Source organism: Plectropomus leopardus, chromosome 1 (genome assembly GCF_026936395.1).
Source record: "Plectropomus leopardus strain MGB_pleo_1.0 chromosome 1, ASM2693639v1, whole genome shotgun sequence".
NCBI classification, from domain to species: Eukaryota; Metazoa; Chordata; class Actinopteri; order Perciformes; family Serranidae; genus Plectropomus; species Plectropomus leopardus.
In genome coordinates this window covers 17,175,639-17,201,843 of record NC_142176.1, presented here as the reverse complement: position 1 = coordinate 17,201,843, position 26,205 = coordinate 17,175,639, and the positions used below count along the sequence as shown (strand labels likewise).

The window sequence follows — 26,205 nt, the reverse complement described above, 5'->3', positions numbered from 1 at the left end:
TCAGTCGAGCAAATGTCTCTGAAAAACACAAGTCACTGCATGTTTGCCTGTACACAGCAAAGTATGAAAACTATCATTATACCCAGAAGTACCAATCGACTCAACAGCTCTCGTATACATGAATATGGCTGCCATGACGAACTGATGTAAACCGGGCAGCTGCTGTGTGTCTGTCCACTTCATCCCTTAAGTGGGACTGGGACTCTTGAAGTAAATGGTCATCTATGAAGTAATAATAATGAAGTCTTCTATGATTCTCCCTCTCCCACCTTCAAATCATCTGTATGCAGTCAAAGTAGTCATTAACTGCTGTGTTGCAAACTTTGTTAAAATCCCTTTGGACCTGGAGAAAGTGTGTCTCAACAAGCAGTCAATAAGAAGTTAATAAGACTCTTAACAGCGGCAGGTTGTCTAATTGTAGTGTGAGTGTCATTGTGTTGATATGAAGTTCTTTGATTGCTTTTTGCATTAAAGAACTTTACACATCAGGGGGTGTGATGAATAAACGACACAAAAATATGAAATCCATGCCTTTGAATATTTTGCATCAAAACTATTCATACCAGCAGTGATATGAATTTCCAAGACTAGCAATATTTGTTTAATAAAATGTTTTAATAGATTTGCCAGCTCATTCTTCAGAACAAAATGATGGATTCAACATCGCCAGTGATAATCTTTCGGTACATCCTTTTTTACAAGATATATAAAGAAGGAAAGTTTCACCTCCTCATATAGAAAGTGACGTTTACACAACCAGTTCCAGACATATTTTAGGATGATATATATTAATTTGTATTAGGGCTGCCCCTTGACAGTCAGAAACTCAAATTATCAATCAGATACCCTTCGTCAAGTGATATTGCTTTAGGGCAAGCAGCCTTTTTTTCTGTGCAGAGTACTTCTGGGGATGTTTTGGTCTCCAGATTTTGCTGCAGAGTAAGTGGTCTTGACCTTCACGCTACTCTTTGCATCTGCGGACATGCAGGCAGTAGCACAGACAAAGAGAGAGAGAGAATGCACCATAAGGTGAAGCAGTGGTGATTTACAGCTCACAGCAAGTTGATAAAATACAGTCTCTGGCTTTTGTTGATATGTGGGGTCGGCAAAAAATGTTGCGCTTTTGCAATCTGTCCAGTAGCTTGCTTAATATACGACATGGACGCCATTGTCACAGTGGACGTCCCGCAGAGCCCATTAAGATTTTAAAACTTTGTATGGAAAACAACACAAATCGGATAGTCATATTGAACAGCCAAATCCAATCCAACTGACATAATTCTGAGTTGGGTACAGTCCTAATTTATATAACAATTTTATAATATATTTGTTGTAATACAAGATGCTGTGATACACAAATACATTCCACAAAATGTGACTGGTTGATACCTTTATTCACTATGAGAAAGCTCAGAAGAAATAAAAAAAGAAAAAAAGAAGAAATTACTTTGCTCTTGCATTGCCCAATATATGCTTTCTTTGTGAACGTAAATAAAATCTATTGATGTGCAAACTGATCACATGCAAAAAATAAACCCTAGTGTGTAAAGGTCTTAAGTGGGGAAATATTCATCAAACTCAACGGTCATGATAAGAAACTTACAAATTGCGCCCACAATTGATTCTAAATCATCCACAGCTTACTAAATCTTAAATACTTCATCATAAGGTCAGCCTCTAAAATAATTCAATAGTGATCCTGCAGCCCGAGTTAAAACAACAAAAAGTTCTACACCATGTACTCAAAACCTGGTTTCTGTCTGCTACATTGCGCTAAGCTTTGGGCTAATAGGCAGAGCGATTAGTAGGTGCATATCTGATTGCCTCACAGAGCGTGGGCTGGAGCTCATCTTTCAAACTCTGGGTTTGCATTTGTTTTCTCTGCTCTGAACCATGCCACATCCCAAGGGGGCATTTTAGAACACTGAGGCACACAGAGTGACAAATTACCATTTTCTCTTGTTTGTATGCATAATGGAACTTCAATTACTTAATGCTGATCTTATGCAAGCCAGAAAGCCTGCTTTCTTTAAAGATACTGAGCTTCTGTTTCTGGTCTGTAAGAAGGGCAGTGAAATTACTGAATATAGAGTGTATATGTTGAAGAAACTCCTCTCACATCAAGTGAGCAAGTTTTACTGTAAGTTACATTTCCTTTCTGTGACTTCTACAGTATTTCCACCCTAGCAGAAAATCTCTGAAATGACAGGCTGAATGGCATGTGACAAAGCGCTGCGGCCTTGCAGTCCTCTACAGCTTCTTACTACAGTGAACACAAAATGAACGGGTGAATTCAGATTTCTAGCCATGCTAGTGGCACGGCTAAGGTTGGCAATGTCGGCCTGTGTGTTTGTTCATCTCTTTAGTCCAATCTGAAATACCTCAACAACTATCCAATATATGTCCAATGTAACGCAAAGAGGAAATTTTGTACTAAAAAGAATGTAACTTTTAAACACATCTGCTTGATTTGTCGTACTCAAAATGCAAAATTTAGCTTTAGCTAAAATTAAGTATTTCTTGCACAGAATGAAGACTGTGAATTTTGTTCCCGTTTCCCCACATTAAGTGCATTACATAGGAATAATTACAGCAAGCAAAACCTGTTTCTCTTTTTAATATGGCTATTGTTTTAAAACGCACTTGAAAACTGTCACCCTCTGCTTACAGCCTGACAGACCTGCTAGTATGGCTTTGGGGGGTAAAACTGAAGATTTTCTTTCAATGATAATATTATATTTGATTATGCTATAATCATATGCCAATAGAAGCATATACCATGTTTAATTCTGGTCATTTTTTTTCCCATAGCAATGATATATGCATGCTTATATACTACCTCAGAGTCCACTTAACGTCATAAAGGCGCGGGCACAGCATTGTTGTCTGTCTGAGATCCAAATGAAAGAGGAAGTGATTATGATTGATTAATCATTTAGCCCCTGGGTGTCACATAGAGCTAATCTAGATAGCTTAATTAATATTAGATTAATTGCTTTTGCGCGCTTTAGTCAAGGTTAAAGTGTTATTTAATAATTTATATTTGAGAACACTCTACCTCAGTTGTTTTAATTTCCTCTACGACTCAACTCTGTCTGTCACCTGCATCCATTGGGTCTCTCAAGGACTGTGCAGCAGTCTTAATGAAAAAGTATGCATATCACATGCAAAACAGAAGCTTAGGACAATGTTATACTATTGAACACCCCCTTATTTTGCAGATATCATAGGTACAGAATTACATAATGTAGGTACCAACATGGTGGAGAGTGAAATCAATTAGCAGCAGCAGAGTGCTTTCCACTCAACTACTTATGCTTTCTCACGTCCTCCATACTCCATTCTGTGGACCTGGAAATTATAGTCTGAAAACATGAAGGAAGCTTCAGTCCTCTGCATCTTGGAGTGGACTGGGAGACAGGAGGCGTCCAAAAGTTATGTGGAAGTCTCTTACTGGATAAGGGGCATAGCTTTAGTGGAAATCTGTTTAGTAGCTCTGTATAAACTTATGGGATGGATCATGCATTCAGCATTTCCAGACCAAAGACACCTTTACAAGCTGACATGACTTGTCCCATTATAACCTATTATAATTCAACTTTACTTAACTTAACTACTTTACTTACTTAACTTTACTCACTCTCACTCACTCACTCTCTTTACTCACTTTTCACTTTAGGAAGGGACACATGGATGGGTAAAGGAAAGGGAGGAAAAGGAAAACTGTTCTCTAAATCCTTTAAGTTGCAAAAAATACCTTGTTTCTCTTCAGGTGTAATGTACTCTCCATTTTTAAGGTAGTATATGTTACAAAGAATTTACATCATATTTCTCAAATTTCTCATCATTTGCTTTTTTTAGTAGCAGCATTTACTTGTACTTTTACTTTCATTACATAATTACATTTAATATCATAAAATTACTTTTGATACTTTAGTATAGTAAATGTCAGATACTTTAAGACTTTAAGAAGTAAAACCCATTTTGAGGGTTTGAGGGTCTCCAAATGTGGTCAATATTTTTCACTCACATTAGGACATAACTACAGGAGCTTTTACAGCCCTCAGTATCCTATAATCTACTGTGCACCATCACAAGTTTAATGGAGTCTCTGAGTGATCCTTGTCAACATGTGATGTAAAGAAAGGTCATACAACTGCATTGTATTTATCTGGTTTTTGGTCTTAGACAGTTTTATATTTGTCTTCATGTTATAAATACATCAGATGAAATAGATCAATGAAAAGGGCACTGCTTTGAATGCTGGAAGGTCAGCATAAATTCTGCAGTTTGTTCTTGTTTGCAGCATGGATATATTGTTTATCACTACAGAGTGTTACTTCTGCAATTTAGTGATAAATTTGGCCTTGGAAAGTTTGGACTTTTTGCTGAAGACAGAGATGAACTATTAGGTTTGGTCTCTTTGGGAGCAGGAGCAAGGACCCCCCACTGTGGGCTGCATCCTTTGGAGGAATCCAGCCTCTGAATACGGACATGACTATAAACTGGTCACTGCAGCTAACCTGGTCAGAGTGTAAAGAATGAGCTGGTGTGAAAAATGCATTACTGTTATATTGATATTATTCAAGTCAAATTGGAGGTTATGTCCCGGAAATTATTTTTCTATAGTTTCCAATGAAACAGATGGAAATGATGGCACATTAAAAATATAGAATCAACCCACTGTTCCTCCCATGTATGTCACGCTCTTGAGATATAATATATCCAGCTGTGTAACTGACACAATCTCAGCTGCCCATTTGTAGCCAGAGGAGTTGCAAGAGAGAAGTTCTGTCAATACACGTTAGGGCTTTTGAAGCTCTGATCATCACACCGTTAAAGCGGAGCAGACAAATGAGAGGGTCTGGCTGATGCAACAGCTTGAAAACATCGGTGAAAGTAACTCGGTGTCTCTCAAACGTCATGTTTCTATAGAAATTAAGTTTCACTACATGCAATAGAGGGTGCACAGGTTGAACATTTTACGGAACAGCGCTGTAACCAGGTCATTCATGGTTGCATGTGCAAGTAATCTACAACAGTCTCAATTTTAACATATTTTCCTCAAATCTGCAGCCTCATACATACTAAAGTAACACGTACAGACAAGATTATCAGCCAATTCCAGTCACTCACACCATCCACAAATTACTGCTGTTTTTTTAAGGGTCCATTCTGTCAAATGATACTGGCATCTATAAGTGTACATGTACATTTGCATACATACATGTGTGTTTTTATGTGTATATGTGGATGCATGTATATGGATATGTTTTATTAATATTGCTTCTGTTTGCATTTTCCTCACCCTATGATTTTGCTTAAAAAGTGCTCTACAAATAAAGTGTGTTATTATTATAATTATTATTATTATAATAATAATAATTATTATTAGTACTTTTACTTTTATTAAACTTACCAGCAAATTTACGAGCAAACTAAACTGTCTAGATTTTGGCATAAAAATGCTGCATAGGACAGATGTCAACATTTTTTTGGCACAAAAGTTAACTCAAGATTAAAACTACCACTGTTCTGCTAACAAAAAAACATTCAATTGAATTAATATATTTAACCTGCGTGTATTTTTGATGCCACGTTGTAAGTGGTGGATCCAAAGACTTTGCTTGATAGACGTTATGTTTTTTACTTACATATTTACTCATATTTACTTCCTGTATTTTTACAGTGGGACGCTATCACAGAGATGGACGAGCAGAACACACCTATTCACACTTTCCAGGTTTGCCATGTAATGGAGCCAAACCAGAACAACTGGCTACGGTCTGGATGGATCCAGCGGCAGGCTGCACAGAGGGTCAGGACCACATCACAACACTTCCACGGACGCACTGTAGTTTGCCAGAAATTTCAAACAAATGAAGTATTCCTGAAGCAGGGCTTGGTTGTGACACTGTCTCAAAGATGGGAAAGTAACGACTTATAACTGGAAGGAACGCAATCTTTTACATAACATATCATAGGGGGAAAAAAATGGCCCTCAGATGTACTGTAACCAAACAAAAATTATGGCTTCACTCGAATGGAGAACTACTGATTTCCAAGTCAATACAGAACAACTCATAATAAAAATCAAAGATGATGCAGGATTCCTTCTTTACACCTTAACTGGAGTCATGCTCATTATGTCTAAAACAGAACTGTATTACAAACTGCTAAAACCCTTCAAGTCTGGCTGGACTGATGCCAACATATCAGATTTTGAAATGACTAGCTATTCAGTTTAAAATAGCAGAAAATGTGATGTTATCTTTTTTTTTTTTTTTTTTTTTTACAAATGCTTGTTTGCAATTTTATGCTTAATTAATTGGTCTGATGCTTGCACTTATCATCCTCCAAAATATGCATGCACATGTTGGCAACAGATGTGGTGTTTTGCCCCAGCCATGCAGGCCAGTTAGCAAGCTTTTAACATGGAATTAAAATGGTAACAAGCATCAAAATATCTGTTTTTTGCTGGTGAGGTTTTTCTTTTTTTTTTGCTTTCACTTTTTTTGATAGGACAGCTTCAATGTAAAAGGGGGGTGGGGGCAGACATGCAGCAAAGGGCAGCGGGTTGGAATCAACCTGTGGCTGCTGTAGCAAGGACAATCGATATCCCAACAGAGGAATCAAGTTCTACACAAACACAGGATCACAATGGTTTCAGAGCAACAGGTGCTTCAGTTTAATGAGACACCATTTTAACATTGTTGCTTGTAGTAGCAGAAATGTGTGAAAACACAAACAAAACATGTAGGTCTCATCATTAAAGTCTTAAGTGTTATTTTAATACACTTTAAATACATACTGTTCCATGTTGTTGTCTACATCAACCATTTGTGTATGGACGCATTCCACTGGTACTAACCTGTTACTATTCACAGTCTTTAAACTAAATCACCGACATTATCTGTGGTTGCTACCTATGAAATGTGCTGACTATCATCGGGCTTTGGACAAGATCAAAAATTATAATGCTACAGTATACCAGAGGCATGATTAATGTTAGTTCATGTTCGCATTACAGCTATATCATGGAGCTCTGAACTGCAAGCTAGCAAGGCAACAACACAATATAATGCCCTGCCATGGAGGTACAATTTCCTGTAACATCATAGTTTTCTGGTTTATCAGTTATAACTTATTTATAGCAGTCTCATGTCCTTGACTTTAAAGTCACAAAGCTCTGGGTCATGGTATGTGATCACAGATAATGTAACTGTAAGTGTCTGTAAACTACTGAATATTGGGCCACATGCCGATGTCTTCTAACCACTCACTAATAGCGTATTGATCTGGAAGTCGGTCACAATTTGTCAAATTCTATTTGTTTAGGTACTATTCGCCATCTTTGTTTGTTAATGCCCTTGTGTAAGTATTGTCCTTCATTATACTTCTGATTCTATCCTGATTGCGCATGCTAAAATAAATAAGTGCACATAAATTTTAAAAGGATCTTGAGCCTACCTACCTAGCCTACATTGTTCAGGCAATAGAGTTGCAAAGTAATGAGTCCTAAAACCCAGAAATGAGTTAGCATTTTAGCTTTTTACTTCTGGAGTTTGCATTTAGGCCTTAATAATCCTAAAAGTGGTGTTCATTTGTGAAGATTAATTGCTGAACAAAACGTGTAAGTATCATAAACATTTGTTTGCCACAGAGCTTATTTTCTACAGTAATCCAAAATCCAATGAAAATATCTCATAGGCTTTTTAAGGAGGGAAGCAGATTGAAGGTAACTACTGCACCAGCCAACAGAAAAACATCATCCCCGGGGTACTCTATATGTACTACTGAAAAAATGTTGCCTTGTACCTGTACTTGTAATGTCTAATGAGCTTGTTACTGTTTATGTTTTTATCTGTATCTTAACTCAGGTATATGTGGAGCTGCGTTTCACACTGAGAGACTGCAACTCTATTCCTTGGGTGTCTGGTACCTGTAAGGAAACCTTCAACCTCTTTTACCTGCAGACAGAAGAACCGCTCTCTCCAAATACACGGTTTAGACCCACTGACTATGCCAAGGTTTGCGATCAGAGCCGTATCATGAAAAGGAATTCTTTGTTGAGCTACTGGTATCACTGAGTAGTGATGAACTGTGCTCATAGTATTTGTTGTTGGCTTTAAAGGTGGACACCATAGCGGCAGATGAGAGTTTTACACAGACGGATCTTGGAGATCGTGTTCTTCGCCTCAACACTGAGGTCAGGGAGGTGGGACCGGTGACACAGAAGGGCTTCTACTTGGCCTTCCAGGATGTGGGAGCTTGTATTGCTCTCGTGTCCGTCAAGGTCAGTGAGCAGAGGTGGTGCAACTTACGTTTGCATGAACTACAGCCATGCACGTGTCAATTCTATTTTTCTCACAAGACTGGCAATACTTCAGCATCTGTTTTTTTTCCCTTTCACATAAGGTGTTCTACAAACGCTGCCCGTCAACTTTAAGGAACCTCGCTGCATTTCCCGACACGGTGCCTCATACGGACTCATCCTCTCTGGTGGAAGTAAGGGGTGCATGTGTGGAGAATGCAGAGGAGAGAGACACACCCAAACTGTACTGTGGAGCTGATGGAGACTGGCTGGTACCACTGGGCCGCTGCGTCTGTAGTATTGGCCACGAGGAGATGGATGGCTACTGTCGAAGTAAGAAGTGTGTTTGTGTTTGTACTAATTTTAGAGTAGAACAGTAACCAACAGTGCACTGAAGCTGCAGATACAGAAGGAATCAAATGGAGAGAAATGGGGAGTGAGAAGAGAAGGCATTGCATTACATTAACAGATCTCTAGGGCCTCACCAGTCATCTGCGGGAGTTTACAGAACTGCTCCTCCCGTCCTTCCCTCCCCCCATTCTAAGATCCTGCATCCTCGTCTGATCCTCTCCATCCACATCTCTCTTCATCTCCTCACAGCCCCCCCCCATCATCTCGTCTCCTCTCTTGTCCACTTTGTTTACGCTTCACTTACAACCCCCCTCTTTCTTCCATGTCCTTTTATTTTCTCTCTTTTCATTCCTCCCTTTTAACTCTCAGGCTTGCAAACTCTCCTCAGCATCCTTTTCTGTTATGAGATCCTAAACAATGTGAATACGAAGAGATTAGTGTATGTCACCAAGGACTTTCTGACATTTTAGAAACGTTACTTCAGCTCTCACGAGGAACTCTTTTAACTCTTTTAATTATTTGGTTCAAATTCAGAGTAATTTCTTGTAATATTAAGCTGTTTTTAGATGTTCTTCTTTTATGTCTGTTGTTGCCTTGATAAATGTCATGTTGGTATAGATAAACGCATACGTTTGCCCACATAACCTTTACATAAACACTCTCAACTCTGAGCACTTTGATAAATACCACAAAGGCCTTGTTTGGGATGCCTCCTCTCTAATTAGTCGTATCAGCATTACATAAATGTGGCCCATTGTCAGCAAAATAGATTAACAAAAAGTTAAAAAAACTGTTCCAGATAGTCTCTGGCCTGGTTTCTCAATTTGACTGTGCAGACAGACTGGGGGCTAGCTGGCTAATTGCCTTCATTTGTTAGTTTCACAGCTAATTTATCTCGCACCTAGTCTTTTTTAAAACTCCCCCAACCCTCTCTTTCATTTATGGAGCCCCGACTTACTGTTGTAATTAAGGCAGGTGCTAAATGGAGCCACACTGCATGGTTACAATTGAAGTGCACCTCGTGTTACTCGCTGCATTTTGCAGACTTACAGGAGTCTCAGCTGGTTGGGGTGAAATTCGTGTAGTACCCCTGTGGTGATGTGGTTACTCGGGTTATTATAGACAGAACTCCAGCAGTCATTAGTACAGCTGATATGTAGGACAGGCTGTAATATCTCCTTTATTTGCTCCTTGGGTGTAATTTTTTCTTTTTATCTTCTTCTCTTTTATCTGCTTCTTATTTATCCTTTCTCTCTCTCTCGCTCTCAATCATCTCAAAGATGTAGTTAAACAACACAGAGGCCTGTCAGGAGAGATTACTGATGAGACGGCTGCAGCTTAGGAGCAGCACTCTCATGGTGTCCCTCGTATATGTCCTACATCTATATCTCCCTCTTTCTCCCCTTCGGCTGACAGTAGTTGCTTCTCTCAATTGTACTGTAGCTGCAACAGTGTCTCGGGGATCTTGGCAGCCACTACAATGAATGGGTCAGTAACTCATGTAGCAGTAACCCATTTGGCATTTCTAAAACAATGTACGTTTGTCTATTTATTCAGTTATATATTGCATCTTTGAACCTACAAACCTAAGTGATCTTACCTAAGTAGGAGAGTAATATAATTTTATATTGCAATATTGATATTAGGGATGGGTATTTTAAGTGCTAACATATGGGAGTACACACAAAAAAATCTATAGTAAGAACAGTAAGTGTGCCAACAACAGAAAACAGGTACAGTTTGAAATTCATTTAATGAACAGCCAGGCTTGAATTACCCTAAGAAACCATATATTGAAAGTTAACATGACAAAAATCAGCAAACTGTCCAACGCTGCCATTAACGGTACGTATGTTAAATGCAGTACTGAAGGACTGTCCAACAGTCAGTTTACCATATGCCCGACAGAGCCATTTAACGATCCCAACAAATAAAAACTGACACTGAAACAGCTCAATTCTTTCACTAATAAGCTAGTTAGCTATCATTAGTCATGTAATGCTAACAGTAAGATCTGCGCTGTGTGTGTGCCTGCAGATGGACACTTATCAACTGCTCCCCGGTGCAGAGGTCACACTCCACAGCAGTACTGTCGAAAGAGTGGGACAGTAGGGCAATGAGGCAAAGCATGCACACAGCTCTACAATAAAATATGATTTCTGACATTTTAAATTGAAAAAAAATATACAAAGTCATGTTCAACTGTGGGAGTGGCAGCAGTATGCACTCAATACGTTGAGCAAATACTAAATAAATACCTAAGCATTCATGGCTATCCTCAATCGCTATGTAGTGTGATATCATACCTCATTAAAAATCTATTGAGAAACTGCTCATAGATTAAATAAGCAGGTCAGAATGTCTGTTTTCAGCTAAATCAGCAAATTAGAAAACTGAAAAATCAAAGTGTTTTATCATATTGATGAAAAATCATATACAAATATAATATAGTCACAGAAACAAGCCCAGCTTTTGCAACAGTGCCCACAATGATCCAATACAGCCAGAGATATTAAAAAGGACAGCTACACATCTCTGTATAAATGAAATGGCAAAATCTCTGATACTTGACAGATCTACAGTATACTGTATCACAGTACACAGTATATAATCATGTTGCCCAACTCTTGTTGGCAGAACTGACATCGGGGAGATATGAGGATCAGGGTGATTCTCAAAACCGACACAACAATCTTATTTTTTTTTTAACCGCTATTTGAAAAAAAAACACTCAAGTACTCTCACTCAAGTTACACTTAGTATTCAGTATCTCTGAGACTGCAAGTACTATTGCCACTCTAGTCTTAGTTTTCTGATTTACAATTAACCTCGTAAAACTAGCTGGATAATCTGCAATGACTTACAGCACTAAACAGCTCCTATCAGACAGCACAGAATTACAATTTATTTTGTCAGCAGCAAGAGAACTGTATTTTAATGAAAGCGTTTAATGCTGCACAATATACTCTATGAGAATATACTGCATGATCGGATACGTCTGACAAGTATTGACACTGAGACACTGATAATGACTTTATTAATCTGCTTTCAGTTTGTCAATGTCTCTATAAAAATCAGTATTTTCAATGTCAGCCATCATTAGTCAAGGCAGGCTGTGCCTCAGCTGTCCTTGACCTCCAGATACATGACAAGAAAATTACATTAATAATTCTTCCAAGTTTTACACATATAAAATGTGGTAAAAAGAGAGCACTGGTATCAGAATCAGTATGGGAAGAGAAAAATCTGTTCATCTCTGACACATACTATATAGTAGTGTCTGGAAATTGAGCATAAAAAGTACAAGTTCAAGAATATCTGCTAATCTCTAACAAAAAGTGAACTGTCACTATCAGTTACCAATTACTGAATTGCTGCCCTGTTAGAGTTATAGAAGGTAACTAATGCATGTGCATATGTATTGCTAAACTTGGTCAAAATCAGTAAAACACTGGTGGCTGCAACATTGCTTCACATTCCTACAATCTCAGCAATAACATCTTAGCATACTTAGTTGCAGTAAATGCACTGATCATTTAGTTTAGAACAGATAACAGACTACAAACAATCACAGAAAACTTTGTTCAGCTACAATCATTTAAACACATGTATGCACATGCAACTGCCATACTAGGTTAATTATAGAGTGCTAACGCGGTTTATTGTTCATTGTTTATTGTTTATTCACTAGTCTTCCTGGGGTACTGCAAAACTAGGTTTTAGGAAGCTAACAAGGCCGAATATACAATTACCTATGTGATAGCGAGTTTCTATGTAAAATACAGTCTCTGTTATGGTAATTAATTACTTAATGCATGTGCAATGTTAGCAACAACAGGATGTAACTAAAACTTAGAAATCAAGGCCTGCAGTATATTTTCACTTCTAAGAAGTGAAAATATACTGCAGGCCTTGATTTCTAGAGCAGTTTCCCCTTGTGTTGAGTCTTTGTGTGTGCCAAACATTTCCCTGGGTTATCTCTGCACTGGACGAGCAGACAAGAACTTATCATCTCAGTGTGTCAGAGAGAAAACAAGTATATTTCCCAAAATGGCTGATCCTTTAAGATTCAGCCTTCTCCAAAATACTTTTGTAGCATCCAGGGTAAAAGAAACCAGAGATACTGTTATGCTCTATTGTGTTTCTGTGCAGAGTTATAGTCAGGTTCAGAAATGTCATCTATCAAGTTTGAGCCGCTGTGCAATTCTCAAACTGCATCTATGAACTCGTTAACATTAGGTTAGTAGAGGTAATCAATGCTAACAGCACATTACGGCCTTGCAATTAATGATTTATGGCTTTAATGAATTATGGCCAATTCTTTTTTTCTCATCAATAATTTCCATAGGTCTTGCAGAGCTTGTGCTGTGCTGAAGATGTGCACTTTGCAAGTAGTTGCAGGAAGTTTAGGCATGAACTTGCGGTGACTTCTGCTTTCTCCTCGTTTTCATTTTGGAACACTGCTTCAAAGGGTACTGTGATCAAAGCTGTCTGAGAGGCAGCATGGGGAAAGAGCAAAAGAGGGAGAGAGAGCGCGCGCGAGAGAGTGAGGGAGAGAGAGAATAGGGAAAACCCCAACGCTCCCAAATATAAGCAGAGCTCTGCGCTAACACGTCCATCTTTCCCTCCCAGCTGCCTAAACAAAGGCATCAGCGCTTATCAAACCCTGCTTTCCACCCCAATAGCATTCTGCCAGACTGTTTTGACATCTCAATCGAGTGCTTTATTATTCTATTCCTTTCATTCAGTGTCAGCCACCAGAGGATTACTCAGAGATAGGCTGGTTATATCATGACCTAGATAAGGCAACATCATAGTGCTAATGCTATTTGTTCCACATCCTTTCGTCACACCATCACATTCAAAAGGAGGCAGTGGATTGTGGGGGAAGCTAATAGAGAAGTCTTTTTGAATTTCATTTGAATCAGAATAAATATGGAGACAAGACCAAACACCAGTAGGCTAAGTGGTTACATACAAAAACTCAAAAAGCTTCTATATTAAAATATTTTAGTTTCAATAGAACCTTTTATATGGTAATTTTTGCAGCTAACACCTACTGTAGTTTTCATAAATTTGATACCAATGCAGCCCTGTTTCTCCTCTCACTGTAAAAATGAATAATGAGGAAGCACATTAACAGAGATTTGCGGAATCAAACAATGAGGTCCATTAGCGTTTTCCCTTTTCTCTTTTTTCCCCATTCGTGTCAGAGTTCTCCAACAATCGACAATACTTAGCTTGCTCACTGATGACCTCTGCTGTCTCAGGACCCAAGATTGATCGGGCAGGAAAAGTACAAACTTGTGACCTTGAATTCGGGTAAAGTGGAATGGGAAATGAGGAAATCAATACGTTCTCTTAGTCGTATCTGAGCCACTGTGCCCCTCTTCTGTCCATTAAGGTCTGTGTTTACTCTGGCCTCGAACACAGCTAAGCCAGACTAGAGCATCACTCATTCTCTGTGAACTTCCCATCTGCATATCAAAGCTGAGAGTCCAGGGTAAACATAGTCTCTGGCTCCATCTGTTTCTGACAACGTAAAGCCAAGAGAAAACTTCCAACACAACACACCCAAACAACTCAAAATCTCTTAGCTGGCACATCATTACTCTCCTGCAAATGTGCAGGTGATGAACTTCCTTTGACCGAGCTCCGTAGGTTATCTGTTGAATCTCCAATCTCTACCATTTTTAAGTGCTACTTTTAACCTGAAGCCAAAGTGTAATCTCTGCAAGATGTACTTGAAAAGTGTCTTTTTTTATGGATCAAATTACTATGTGTGATTTAAAAGGGATCACCTGTTGAACCCACAGTTAATTATCATCTGTCTGCAGTTCCCCTCAGCTCTACAAAGCTCTGCTGCACCTTCCAGCTCATTACTGTGTTTTTTTTTTTTGGTTTTTTTTTTTGGCTGTTTTGATTCACTTACTACTCTTATCAGCAATGTTTCCAGCAAGCAGGAAACAGTTTACATGGGAAAACACTTCAAAACCCATTATACACTACCTGCCATGCACCAAAACAACACACAGAAAAAGCATTTAGCAGCTAAAGAGCCAATGTCTTCCCTTAGTAATTAGTAGACGGAGTGAATTATGGACTCAGATTTGTCAGACGGACACAAACTCAACTCCAAATGAATTATAATGTATTTCTGTATCTGCTGCATAAAGGTGATCATCAAACAATATTGTTTACAGTTTCTTGCGCTGCCCCTTAAGTGACCAAAAAAATCATTAATGCAGGTTTAACTTAAGCCCTATTCCCACTGCACAAGAAAATACTAACACCTGCTAACATCTGGTTCTTTTATTTGATGGGAAAGGTTACAATCTCCCAGGTCAAATGCTTTGGCTGAAGTTATTTATCAACTCCAGCTCTGACTGGCTTCCACCGCCAGTGATGGAAATACAACGGGGAGGATGCTCTCATTTTAGCCCCTCTGCCAGCCAGTGAAAAGATGGGCCCCCAGAAAATGCCGTCCATCACCGCCCAAACAGTACTCTAACATTGTTCTAAATTAGTCTGTAAAAAATATAAACAAGAAGTAACCACCACATTTTCATTGGCCTCCATGCTGCTTTTGACTGTTTATTAACCTGTTTTCTGGCGTGTCTGTGACGTCAAACATGACACACCAGGAATAAAAAGCGCACACACACAGACAGGGATACTCATTTGCTGTAGACATGCACACACACCTCTTGTCTACTGGCATTGGGAAAGAAGTCTAATCACCTATTTTTAGAAAGTTTTCCCAAGTTTAACTTTTTAAAATTATTTTGGTGTAAAAAAAAAAGGTATAAAAGAGAGTAAAATTTCTCCCTCTTAGGAACTGGAGTTACTTTAAAGTACAGCTAAATAGGACAAAAAAAAGTCAAAGAGAAGCTAAGGCTCCATACCGAATATAGTATATCAAGACTGGTAACATGCCAGTGCCATCAATAAAAGACTGTTAAGCTTTTTAAAGCTGTTATTATATCAACTTATTAGCTGAGGTGCAACCCCTAGCTTACCTGGTGGAGTGTGCGCCCCGTGTTGGCTGGGGCATCTGCAGCAGCCCGGGTTCAGTTACAGCCAGGGGCCCGTTGCTGTGTGTTTCATTCATTCTTCTCTCTCTCACATATCCTGTTTGTCCACAGCTGTCCTGTCAATAGGGTAAAAAAATACCACCAAAATAAAATTCAATCAACGAATTGGAATTTAATTGCCTTTTTTAAGTTGTAAGAAATTACTAAATTACTAATCACAAGTGACAGGATTTGCTGATTTTCTTTGTCATGTAATAAATTAAATATCTTTGTTTTTTGGACCATTGTACAAAGATATCTGAATACATCTCCCGACAGTGTTAAGTTATTTTCTAAACATTTTACAGACCAAATGATCTTTAGTTCCCACTCTAAAGCTATTAATTGGTGGAACATATGGTGACTGCATTATTGCTGTATGTTTATTGTGTCCAGCAGGATTTGCTCTGAATAGAATTAGATGCCAATACTGTTCATTTCATGAATAAGAATGCCTCCCATGACAAAAAGCCAAACAAGTGATAGTGTATAAATCTCCTTATGTGCCTGTGTGTGCATATATGTGTGGTGGATGTTTTGAAATGTTTTGATAGAAATAGTATGAGTATTGTAATTGCTTTTTGGTGGTGCTCTTCCCAGCGAATACCAGAGAGCAGGGAGCAGCTGGAAATTCAAATGAATCTGTGTGTTTGTTGCCTTTGGCAGGAGCTCAGTGTAGGCGGAAAGTAATATCCAAGTGACTGAGGTGCCTCAAAAATTGGAAGCTGGGTGACAAATTACTCTTCTCATTAGGAGCTAAGCAGCAACGGTGATTTTGGCGAGGATTTTTGTCTGTGTTTCAATTGTTTATCGCATTTCCTTTACATATCTTAATACTCAATTATGTCCACCTGTTTATGTATGTTGTTTTTTCCTTGTATCTCTTTCCTTCTTGCATATTTCGTTTTCCCTCTACCTTGCATGTCATCTCTCATTCACTTTCTAATTCAAAGTCACTGACAGTTGCTTTTTAAAGAAATATACTGTAGTGACTTTTGACCACTGTCTTTCAAGGAAACAGAGCTGTGTAAAATAGAATAGAACATAATAATTAGCTATGTAGAAAGCAAATTTGAATAATCAACTTAGCATTCCACATTAGTAAGGAGTAATCTCTGATTTATGTCATTTCAAACTGAATGTCTTAAGAGTTTTTGACTTTTTCTTAGACATAATAATGCAATTTTAAGATGTCAGGAGACCTTGGGGAAGACCCAGGACACGCTGGAGAGACTATGTCCCCCAGCTGGCCTGGGAACGCTTCGGGATCCCCCAGGAAGAGCTGGACGAAGTGGCCAGGGAAAGGGAAGTCTGGGCTTCCCTGCTTAGGCTGCTGCCCCCGCGACCCGACCCCGGATAAGTGGTAGAAAATGGATGGACAGATGGCCTCAGGCTTTTAGAACTTGACATTTCAAAGACTAAACAACATATTAAAATAATAACCCACAGATTCCTCTGGAACAAAATAATTGGTGGTTGTGGTACCAAATCTGGTTGGGTGAAGCTAGAACTGGTGGTGAATTTTACCTGCACACAGTGTGAGAGGTAGGCAAAATTGGCAAAAGTTTTACTTGGAGGTTGTAGCTAATGAGTTTTCAAAAGTCTTTTTATTTAACTAGAAGAAAAAAAGTTGGGAATTTTGAATTATTAATATGTTTGCTTGAGATGTCTTTATAAAAAATGTATAAAGACCAGAAAGCCAATCAAAAATGAGTATTTTCCTCAGCCATGGTAAAGCTTACAGTTAAACTGACAAGGATTTCATGATATAATTTCAGATTGCAGGTAACAAAAGACGAGTTTCATTCTACTCGCTCATATTTGATTTATTATGGATGAAAAATGTTGAAGGTCATAGCTCAGATAGATCAATCTCTAGACTATGGGAGGGGAACAGGTGGAGACATATTCAAAACAGTCCACTATGTCTTTTCTCTAAATAATTTTCCAGGCTGTTGTGCAGACTGCACTTCTGCAGGTCTATACACAAAGAACTGCATTAGATGAAGGAATGACTGAACTGTTGATGGTACTGCTGGAAAAGCTCTTACAAGTTTCTATCCTCAGGTAGACTCACTTAACATCAATCTAGCCTGAGGTATAAAGTCTTATCCTCATTCAACCAGTGCTCTCTCAAGCTGACAAATATGTAGATACCAGAGATACTGCCCCAGTTGGTCCACATTATAATCAGAGGGATTTACAACAACTGAATTTACTGAATCTGAATCTTCATTACTGCATGAAAAGAAGAACCGGGAGCAATTTAATTTAAATTACTTTATCTCAGCAGAATAACACACTCAGTAACAATATTTTTAACAAGTAGTCCTGTTTCACTACTGAATAAGGGGTAGCAGCTGGACATCATTCATGTAACACAGTATGAAACTTATCACTGTATAATAAAAAGGGGTATAATCAACAAAAGGATTAGAGTGCTAATATTTCTCAATGAAGGCAATGGTCTGTAACAAATGATGTGAGGAAAAAATAAAAAATATATATAGGGCTCCCTACTTATGGTAATTGTGGGAAAAATATTAAAATGCTGAAATTATAAAATCCTGCTGGCTGGCTGCCAAAGAGTGAAGTCCTGATTGAATTACCCAACGAGTTACCTTTTTCTCTATCATTTCATTGTCTGTCTTATAGCTGGCATATTTATTTGATAATTTTGAAATGATTACCCCACCCACACGCATATATTCTCACACAAATCACTCTGAAATAAATTTACCCCAAGACTCCCAGAATATGATAGAATCACACTATTAGTGCTTTATTTTACTCTACTGAGATAAGTCTGGGAAGAAGGAGGTAATCTGCAATGGTTCTGCCATCTTCTGATAAGCCTTAAGGAAAAGACAGGAAAGAAGGCGGAGGGATGGGAAAAGGGAAAATATTGGAAGAAAGATGGGGGGGGTCAAGAAACAGTGAGAGCGTGGCAGAGCTAAACACAGTAAGAAAAAAATTGAAGAGATAAGGAAAGGAGAGTAGGTTGAATTGATGGAGAAAAAAGAATTGGAAAGGTAAAACCGGAGAGACCCAGAGAAAGTTAATGAGGTAGGAAAGTGAACTTGGATAAGGATGGAAAACTGAGGACTACTTAGGTCAGCAGAATGGACCAGGTAAGTGGATGGAGGTTTCAGACTGAGAGCAGAAAATAATTGCATTTTCATAATGCATTATTTGTATGTTAATAGCTATTTTTTTACCTGCCTAAAAAGCAATACAAACTTTCCTCTGTCTGTATTATTCGGAAGAGGGGGTTTTATTACTGTAAACCTGCTGATTAAAAGAAATGGGTTTCCAAGTGATTTCCATCACTTCATTTATATAGTATCTGCCCCCTACAACAATTTCCCATCAGAATTCCTAAAAATTACAATTTTAAAGCTGTATACATGCTAAGTTTCAGTGGCTTTTCAGCTGATAGGTGGGTATACTATCAACAGCCAGAAAAAAAGGTTGGTAACGCAATCTACAGATACCTACATATTCACCACAAAACAGACTGAAGCTGTAGTGATGTAATGCCACTCAATGTATTGTTTCCTTAGGCTAAACCTTTACATAAAAATTTTATATTAATATATTTTACATACATTGTAGGCCTACATTATTTTAGGGATTTTTACTCATTAGGCCATCTGGTACCTCTGTCCATCCATCTTGGAGGAGGGTCTCTCCTACTTGCTCTTCCTGAGGCTTCTACTGTTTTTTCCCCATTAAAGTTGTTTTGTTTTTTGGTGAGGACTGGGTTCCTTATTTAACCTGTGAGATATATTATAGGTCCAAGGACAGAGATGTTGTATGCTGTAAAGCCCTCTAAGGCAAATTGTGATTTGTGATAATTTGCTTTGTACATAAAATAGACTTTATATAGATATAATAGACTGATAATGTTAAAGTATAAACAGTAGTGCCATGCCATAATTTTGGTCCAGAGTAGGGTCATGGTTCAATATATTGGCTTTTGGTAACATTAATACTTCAACAGTTCAAAATTCTATCTTGATAAAGTCTTAGCTTTACCACTTTTATTTTATTTTAGACTTTAGACTTTACTTTATTACTATAAACACGGCCGAATTAACATCACATTCAGTGCTAATAGCTAGCTAACATCAACGTTAGCTTGTTAGCTAGCTAACGTTAGCATATTAGCTAGCTAACAACATCCTTAGCTAGCTAACGAGCTAACTGCCAATTAACGCTAACATGACATTAACGTTACACTGCCTGCTTTATGACAGACGTTAAATTGACGTTAACGTCCACGACTTGCTCTCGCGTGTGGTCGGCTTTTTTGAACTTTGTTATCTTGGCAATATTTACTCAACATTACCCCCGCATTTTTGGTGGCTTGCGTGTTAGCTCTCTTACCGGGAGGTGGTGTGTGTTCAGCGGGGAGACAGGTCCAGGTCCAGAGAGGGACAGCGTGGAGAAAGGGCTCCGGTAACAGAGAAGCAGGGCACCTGGTCTCCATCTAAAGAGGACGACTATACTGTAATGTTACATTCAGCTTCCTCCTAATTTTGTTTTATGTAGTTTTCGTTAGCTAACGTTAGCTATATTACTGGCGGTACATCCGGTTGTTACCCGGTGTTATCCGTACCTGTCCCCGTGAGGATGTGACTGAAGTTTGGGAGTGTTGTGTCTGGTGCAACCTTAGCTATTGATGGCCACTTAACGGCTCTGGCTCAGTATATTGTCGGGGTGCAGGTTGTCTTCATTTTCTGTGTTTTTTTTTATTTTTGTTTTGTTTTTTTTGTTGTTGTTTTTTAAACCAAAGATAAGTATGTGGCGTTGGTAAATTAAGAATGCACCTTTTGTGAAGCTAGTTTTGTTAACTACAGGTAAAACGTTAGCAAATTAAGCTAATTTAACGTTAGCTGTTGTCCAGTTGTTGTTTAGTAAGTTTGTAAAGTACTGTCATGATGTGATTGTCATTGAGTGATCAGTAACTTTTCCAACACTTCTCTTGTCTGCTTTGGAAGTCTGCCGGAGTACTTGCTTTTGAAAATATTGAAGTATTCAAAGTACTTTTTTATGTCAGCACATTGCTGTATATTGTCACAATATAATTACAGGACCTGAGGACCCTAAAACAACCGCTGACTGCACTAATTTGCTTGCTTGTTGAATATGCTGCAAAAGCCTATAAATGCCCACAGAAATACAAACTGACAAAAGGACCACCCTTGTCATTTTTAATTTGTTAAAGAGGAAAAGTTTTTGGCAGTAAACAGAGCAAATATTCAAAACAATACAAATCATTTTTTTTCTCAAAAACCGAAACGCTGACATGAGGTATGGCCATGGGTGATCTGGTGGGGAGTTTTTATCTCCATCTGCTGCTGTAACCATTACTAACACCACATAACCAAATACAGCCGTCTGCTGATGACCTCCCCTATATGGAAACACCACTTTGACTAACAAACCACACACAAAACTTCATGATCACAGTTTATGGACTTTTGCATTTTAGAGGAAAAAAAAACAATCCACTGACTTCAAAAGCAAACGTAATGAGTAATGAGGGCCTTCATAGAAATGTCATGGAGTCAGAAGTACAATATTTGCCTTTCATATGTAGTGAAGTCAAAGTAATATATTTCTAATAAAGTAATACTCGAGTAAAGAACAGATGCAAAAAACTGTGAATGTATTTTCTTGCTGTCCACCACTGCAAAATGTGTGTGTGAGTGAGAAAAGGTGCATTACAGGTGTGCGCCATTAGTTAGACTGGACAATGGACAGCACCATAAGCATGTTGCTTAGTGAGCTAATAAGAAGGTGACAATGATCCATAGTACCCCAAGAAATAAGGTCAGACCACAGGTGAGGAAGAGAAGCAGCTGGGAATGTAATTAAATGTATGTGTGCTGAGAGAAATGCAATCACATGAGGAACATTAGCCCTGTGTAACTGGCTTTCTCCTCCCCCCTCTTCTCTTTTTCTTCAGCTTGTAAGCCAGGCTTCTTCAAGGCATATGCTGGGAACACTAAATGCTCCAAGTGTCCTCCTCATAGCTCCAGCCATGACCAGGCCGCCACCATCTGTCACTGCGATAAAGGCTTCTACAGAGCTATAAAAGACGCCTCAACCATGGCTTGTACAAGTTAGTAGATCGAATACAAAAAAACAAACTCTCTTTTTCAGCTGGGACATTCTTGGTTTCTGTTTGGATGTGTGTAATTTATTTCTGTTTGTCGTGCTGTCTTTCCCCTATCCATCTGCTGTTTTTTTTTATTTTGGCTAAATTTAGATATATGCCTCCATAACTTTATTCCACCATATCTCAACTTAGGAAAAAACATCTGTTATGATGTATCTCATTCATTGATATGGGGAATTCTGTCAGTAGCATCCATGAAATTGACTAGTAGCATGCTGGAATGAAACACGCACTCAGAAAGCTTTAACACCCATATGCTTACAAGTAGTTATTCAAAGTCACACTTGCAACTTCAGGTCTGATCACTTTGCCAAACCAGACATTGTACAGTTGTAAAATTTGGTGGGAAAAAATCCAACCTGTGTTTCATCCGGAAAATTGACGTATAGGTTGTTGCACTAAAATACTGTAGAATGAGTTAAAAGCGAGCCACCCACACATCTACCTACATATATACAGATTCAAATTGTACTTACCTTCTTCTAAAGGTCCTTTTATCAACAGATTTTGATCATCATGTGCCCACTTTAGCTTCATTAATACTGATACTTGCATACAGACCTGTTTTTTTGCAGAGTGGTATGCCAGAAATAAGATGTTATTGCTGCTCATTTCATCATTCTTGATAAACTGTAGACTGTCAGTGGCTCTCCCAAGAGATCTACGCTCTAGAATGGCATCAGTATTAACAGATCATGTGTTTCGTCCCCTCTTGTATTCAATCATATGATAACCAAGCCCCTATGAATGTGTTTTATGTTACATTTATATAAGCTCATATAAACAAAGTGATTAGTGAGTTATCAATGAGTAAACTCTCTCTAAATACCTTTTCTCTTTCTTCAGGGCCTCCGTCAGCTCCCAGGAACCTGGTCTCATTGATCAATGACACGGCTCTATTCTTGCAGTGGATGCCTCCTAGCGACACAGGAGGCAGGAAGGACATCACTTACAACATCCTGTGCCAGCGCTGTGATGGAAGAGACGGCGACAATGGTCTGACACAGTGTGAGCCGTGTGAGCCAGACCTGCGGTTCATCCCACGGCCACTTGGTCTGACTGGCACCTCTGTGGCAATACTAGATTTTGCCATGCATGCCAACTACACTTTCCATGTGGAGGCTGCAAATGGTGTCTCTGGTCTCGGGGTGTCTGCACGTTCGCTGGCAAATGTAACCGTCCAAACACACCAAGCTGGTGAGTTGCTGAGCTATTGTTCACTTCAGTGGAAATTTTGTTCTGTTTTATTTTCTGTCTTCGGATCCAACTTTGGCAACGATGACAAGCAGATGTACCTCCAACAGAATTATAGGATTGACTTATGGGTTCTTGACTTGGATATGATTTACAGTTAATTACTTATCTCATGAATGCATAAACAGAAAGTGGATTAATTGATATTCCACAGACACACAATTAATTATAATCAATTTGGATAATCGATTATTAGCTTAAATCATTTATTGAGCAAAAACACCACACATTTGCTGATTCTAGCTTGGAATGTGAGGCTTTGCTCTCTATGTTTTTCATCACTATAATTAAAGAACTTTGGGTTTTGGACTGTTGGTCGGGCAAAAAAAGTAAATCAGAGACTTTGCATTGGGCTCTAAGGTCTTATTTAAACATATTTTTCCTGATTAACCTGTAACTTAAAAAAACGATTAATGACAAAAACAGGTATTAGTTGCAGCAATGGAATTTCATAATTACAGTAATCAATTTAAAAAAAAAATTTGCAGGGCTGAAATTGTACATGGTAAGCCACAAAATATTCAACACATTCATCATTTAAATCCTGCTGGCACGGACAAAATGGCCATCTGGAATAGTGGGAATTTTCCCAATGGGCCATTCAGTCTTTGTGATGGCAGGGAGCCATGCAAAACCGCTAAAAAATAGTTTCCAAACTTGCAAAAGAGCAGTAAACTTGACTAGAAATAATGCTGGCCATCAATACCCGATGCCCTGAGCTCCCTAACTTGCATGAGCATTAACAAGATGTTCACCAAAATACCAAAAAACAAAAAATATGTACAAAAATATTCTTGTGCATTTATTTTAGTTGTTCTGTTCTGTTCTGTTCTGCATTCTCAATTGAACATTTTATGGCATATGTTGTGGACTGGATGTGAGGGATTCAGCCAAATAGTTCGAGTGATAACTGGAAGTATCACTGTCCATTGTGTTTAAAAAATTAAAATGTAGCTCAAGGTTTTGAGTTTAATTTAATAACACTGGTGCATAGTTGCTGTAGGGCACTTAAATTGTATTTTTTCCTTAAAATGGCCAATTTTAGTTTACGGAACATCTGTGGTTTTTGTATTCCATATGTCCTCATTTTGCCAGGACAGATTGATGAGGGGTAACATTAACAAGCCATATTTAGCTCTACATTATTAATAAATATTACATTTGCATGCTTATGCTTGACATATGCAGCCTTTGTAGTTGCATAAAACCTGTTTCACAGCTCACGGATGCTTTGGAGCAGACGGAGATATTTATGCTACAGTAACAGGAACCTTTATTTATTTTGCAGCTAGATTTTTCCCTCCTGAGCACCCTGTCTTCTTCCCCAGTGTCTGTCTCTCCCTCCAGCTTAATGTGTCAATAGGTGAAGCAACCTTTGCCCCTTGAATAGCTGACAGAGCCATTGTGACCCGAACCTACTCCTAATTAGCAGTATCCGGCTGACCTGAGATCAACTACAGATAGATGTCCTCAAGGCAGGGCTGTCTTGGGCTTGAATAGGGAAAAAATAAGAGACCCGAGTTCAACTACTGAAACCTGAACCTTATATTTTAAGGGAAAGAATATTGATGGAATAATTGATGGGAGTAGGTTGAGATGAAGGAAGGAAAGGGAGCAGATTAATAAATTATACTGAGATGTACTGTATAGGCACTTTTTCTCTCCCTTCGGCAAGCAAGCCCAGCAAGCCAGTATTGAGATGAAATTCTGATGAGAACAAAGCAGATGCTCATCAGTGTCTCAGATATAAAAATAGAGAATTGGGTATATCTGTGCTAAATCGAAAAAGATTGTTGCGGTGTACCTTTTGTAACTCAGCAGAGAAAAATCTGAAAAATACTTTTAGTTCCTAATGAAACCGAGGAGATTGAAAAGAAAATTTACATGTCATACAGGAGCGTTCCACTTTTTCAGTTCTGGAGACAGTAAGATGCAAATATGCTATGCTGGATTGAAGTTTGTACTACACTTACAGCCAATCTGCAGGTTTGAAAAAGAAGTCTCTTAAAGACATCTGGGGCCAGTTTCACAAAGACAGACTTTGACTTAGAGCAAACTAATAGTCGCACTTGAGATTGATGTAAATTCATGCGCGAAGCTGTCTAGTTGCTAACTATCATAGGTTGGTCCAATTTGATGTGAAGACTTTTCAAACTACAGCTGACCGAGCCATCAACGTCAAATCACTCAGCTCCCTTCACTCCAGCAGAAAATGTTGTTAGGGCAAAAGAGAACAATACAAAAATGCCTTGTGACATAAAAAAAAAGAGAGCTGAGATGCTGTGGCTTTTTAATTTGTCCTACTTCTGCTAACATGTCAATCAGGGTAGTTTCCAAACAAAAACAGGAGGCAGTGTCTGCACTGCTGTATATTTACGTGTGGTCACTGCAATACCTTAAATTTTCATTACTCGCTCCACAACATTGTTAAGAAATCATAACTATGAGCCACATTTTGCTCTTTTTTATCATTTGGTCAGCAGATGGCACTGATTGTTACCATAAAAACCTGGCTCCCAGTTCTGAATCAACCAGGGGGGACTAACTTTGCAGGTTTTAAATAGGTCAGTCTTCACTTTTGTTAAATTGTCTAACTTGGATTCAGTTAATCTAAAAGCAAAATTAAGGCTGGCCTAACACTACAGACCAGTCTAAAATCTCATAATGAATACGTCCCCGGTCTGAATTTCAAAGTCTAAGTTTTGTGTTGTTTAAACATAATAAGAGTGAAGACAATACTAACATGCTGATGCTTAGCAATTCAATGCATCTTCATAAAACAGTTCATTAAACAAATTAACATCCAACAATTGCCGTATTCAAGTTTTGTAATTGATGCACAGTTATGTATGTTAGGTTTAGGAAAAGAAAAATGGTTGGGTGTTGTCATATTACGCACTTAATTTATTTTGGTTAAGTTTAGGAAGGTAATGTTACATAGGTTAGGTTTATGAAAGAAACATGATGACAGCGTACCTTAAAATAGCTCAAACTTCACTTGGCTTTACACGGTCTCAAACAGTGGT

At 38.5% G+C, this 26,205-nt stretch overlaps 1 protein-coding gene and 1 long non-coding RNA gene across 3 annotated transcripts in view; one reads left to right on the top strand and one right to left on the bottom strand.

The window, feature by feature from the left end:
• Window positions 1-26,205, top strand: part of LOC121948064 (ephrin type-A receptor 6-like) — a 69,064-nt gene that overhangs the window by 19,129 nt on the left and 23,730 nt on the right. Inside the window, exons 3-8 of the mRNA XM_088076625.1 lie at window positions 5,690-5,818; window positions 7,881-8,030; window positions 8,135-8,296; window positions 8,419-8,647; window positions 21,713-21,868; window positions 22,772-23,122. Of these exons, the coding sequence (XP_087932751.1) occupies window positions 5,690-5,818; window positions 7,881-8,030; window positions 8,135-8,296; window positions 8,419-8,647; window positions 21,713-21,868; window positions 22,772-23,122 (1,177 nt within the window). The remainder of the gene's footprint in view (window positions 1-5,689; window positions 5,819-7,880; window positions 8,031-8,134; window positions 8,297-8,418; window positions 8,648-21,712; window positions 21,869-22,771; window positions 23,123-26,205) is intronic.
• On the bottom strand, window positions 634-20,266 carry LOC148190389 (uncharacterized). 2 transcript variants are annotated; one of them, XR_015776428.1, is made up of 3 exons: window positions 20,128-20,266; window positions 15,685-15,815; window positions 634-974 (listed from the first exon to the last, which is right to left on the bottom strand). It is a non-coding gene; the product is annotated as an uncharacterized LOC148190389 (long non-coding RNA). The 2 variants fall into 2 exon arrangements; XR_015776430.1 differs by lacking the exon at window positions 634-974 and adding an exon at window positions 10,450-10,754.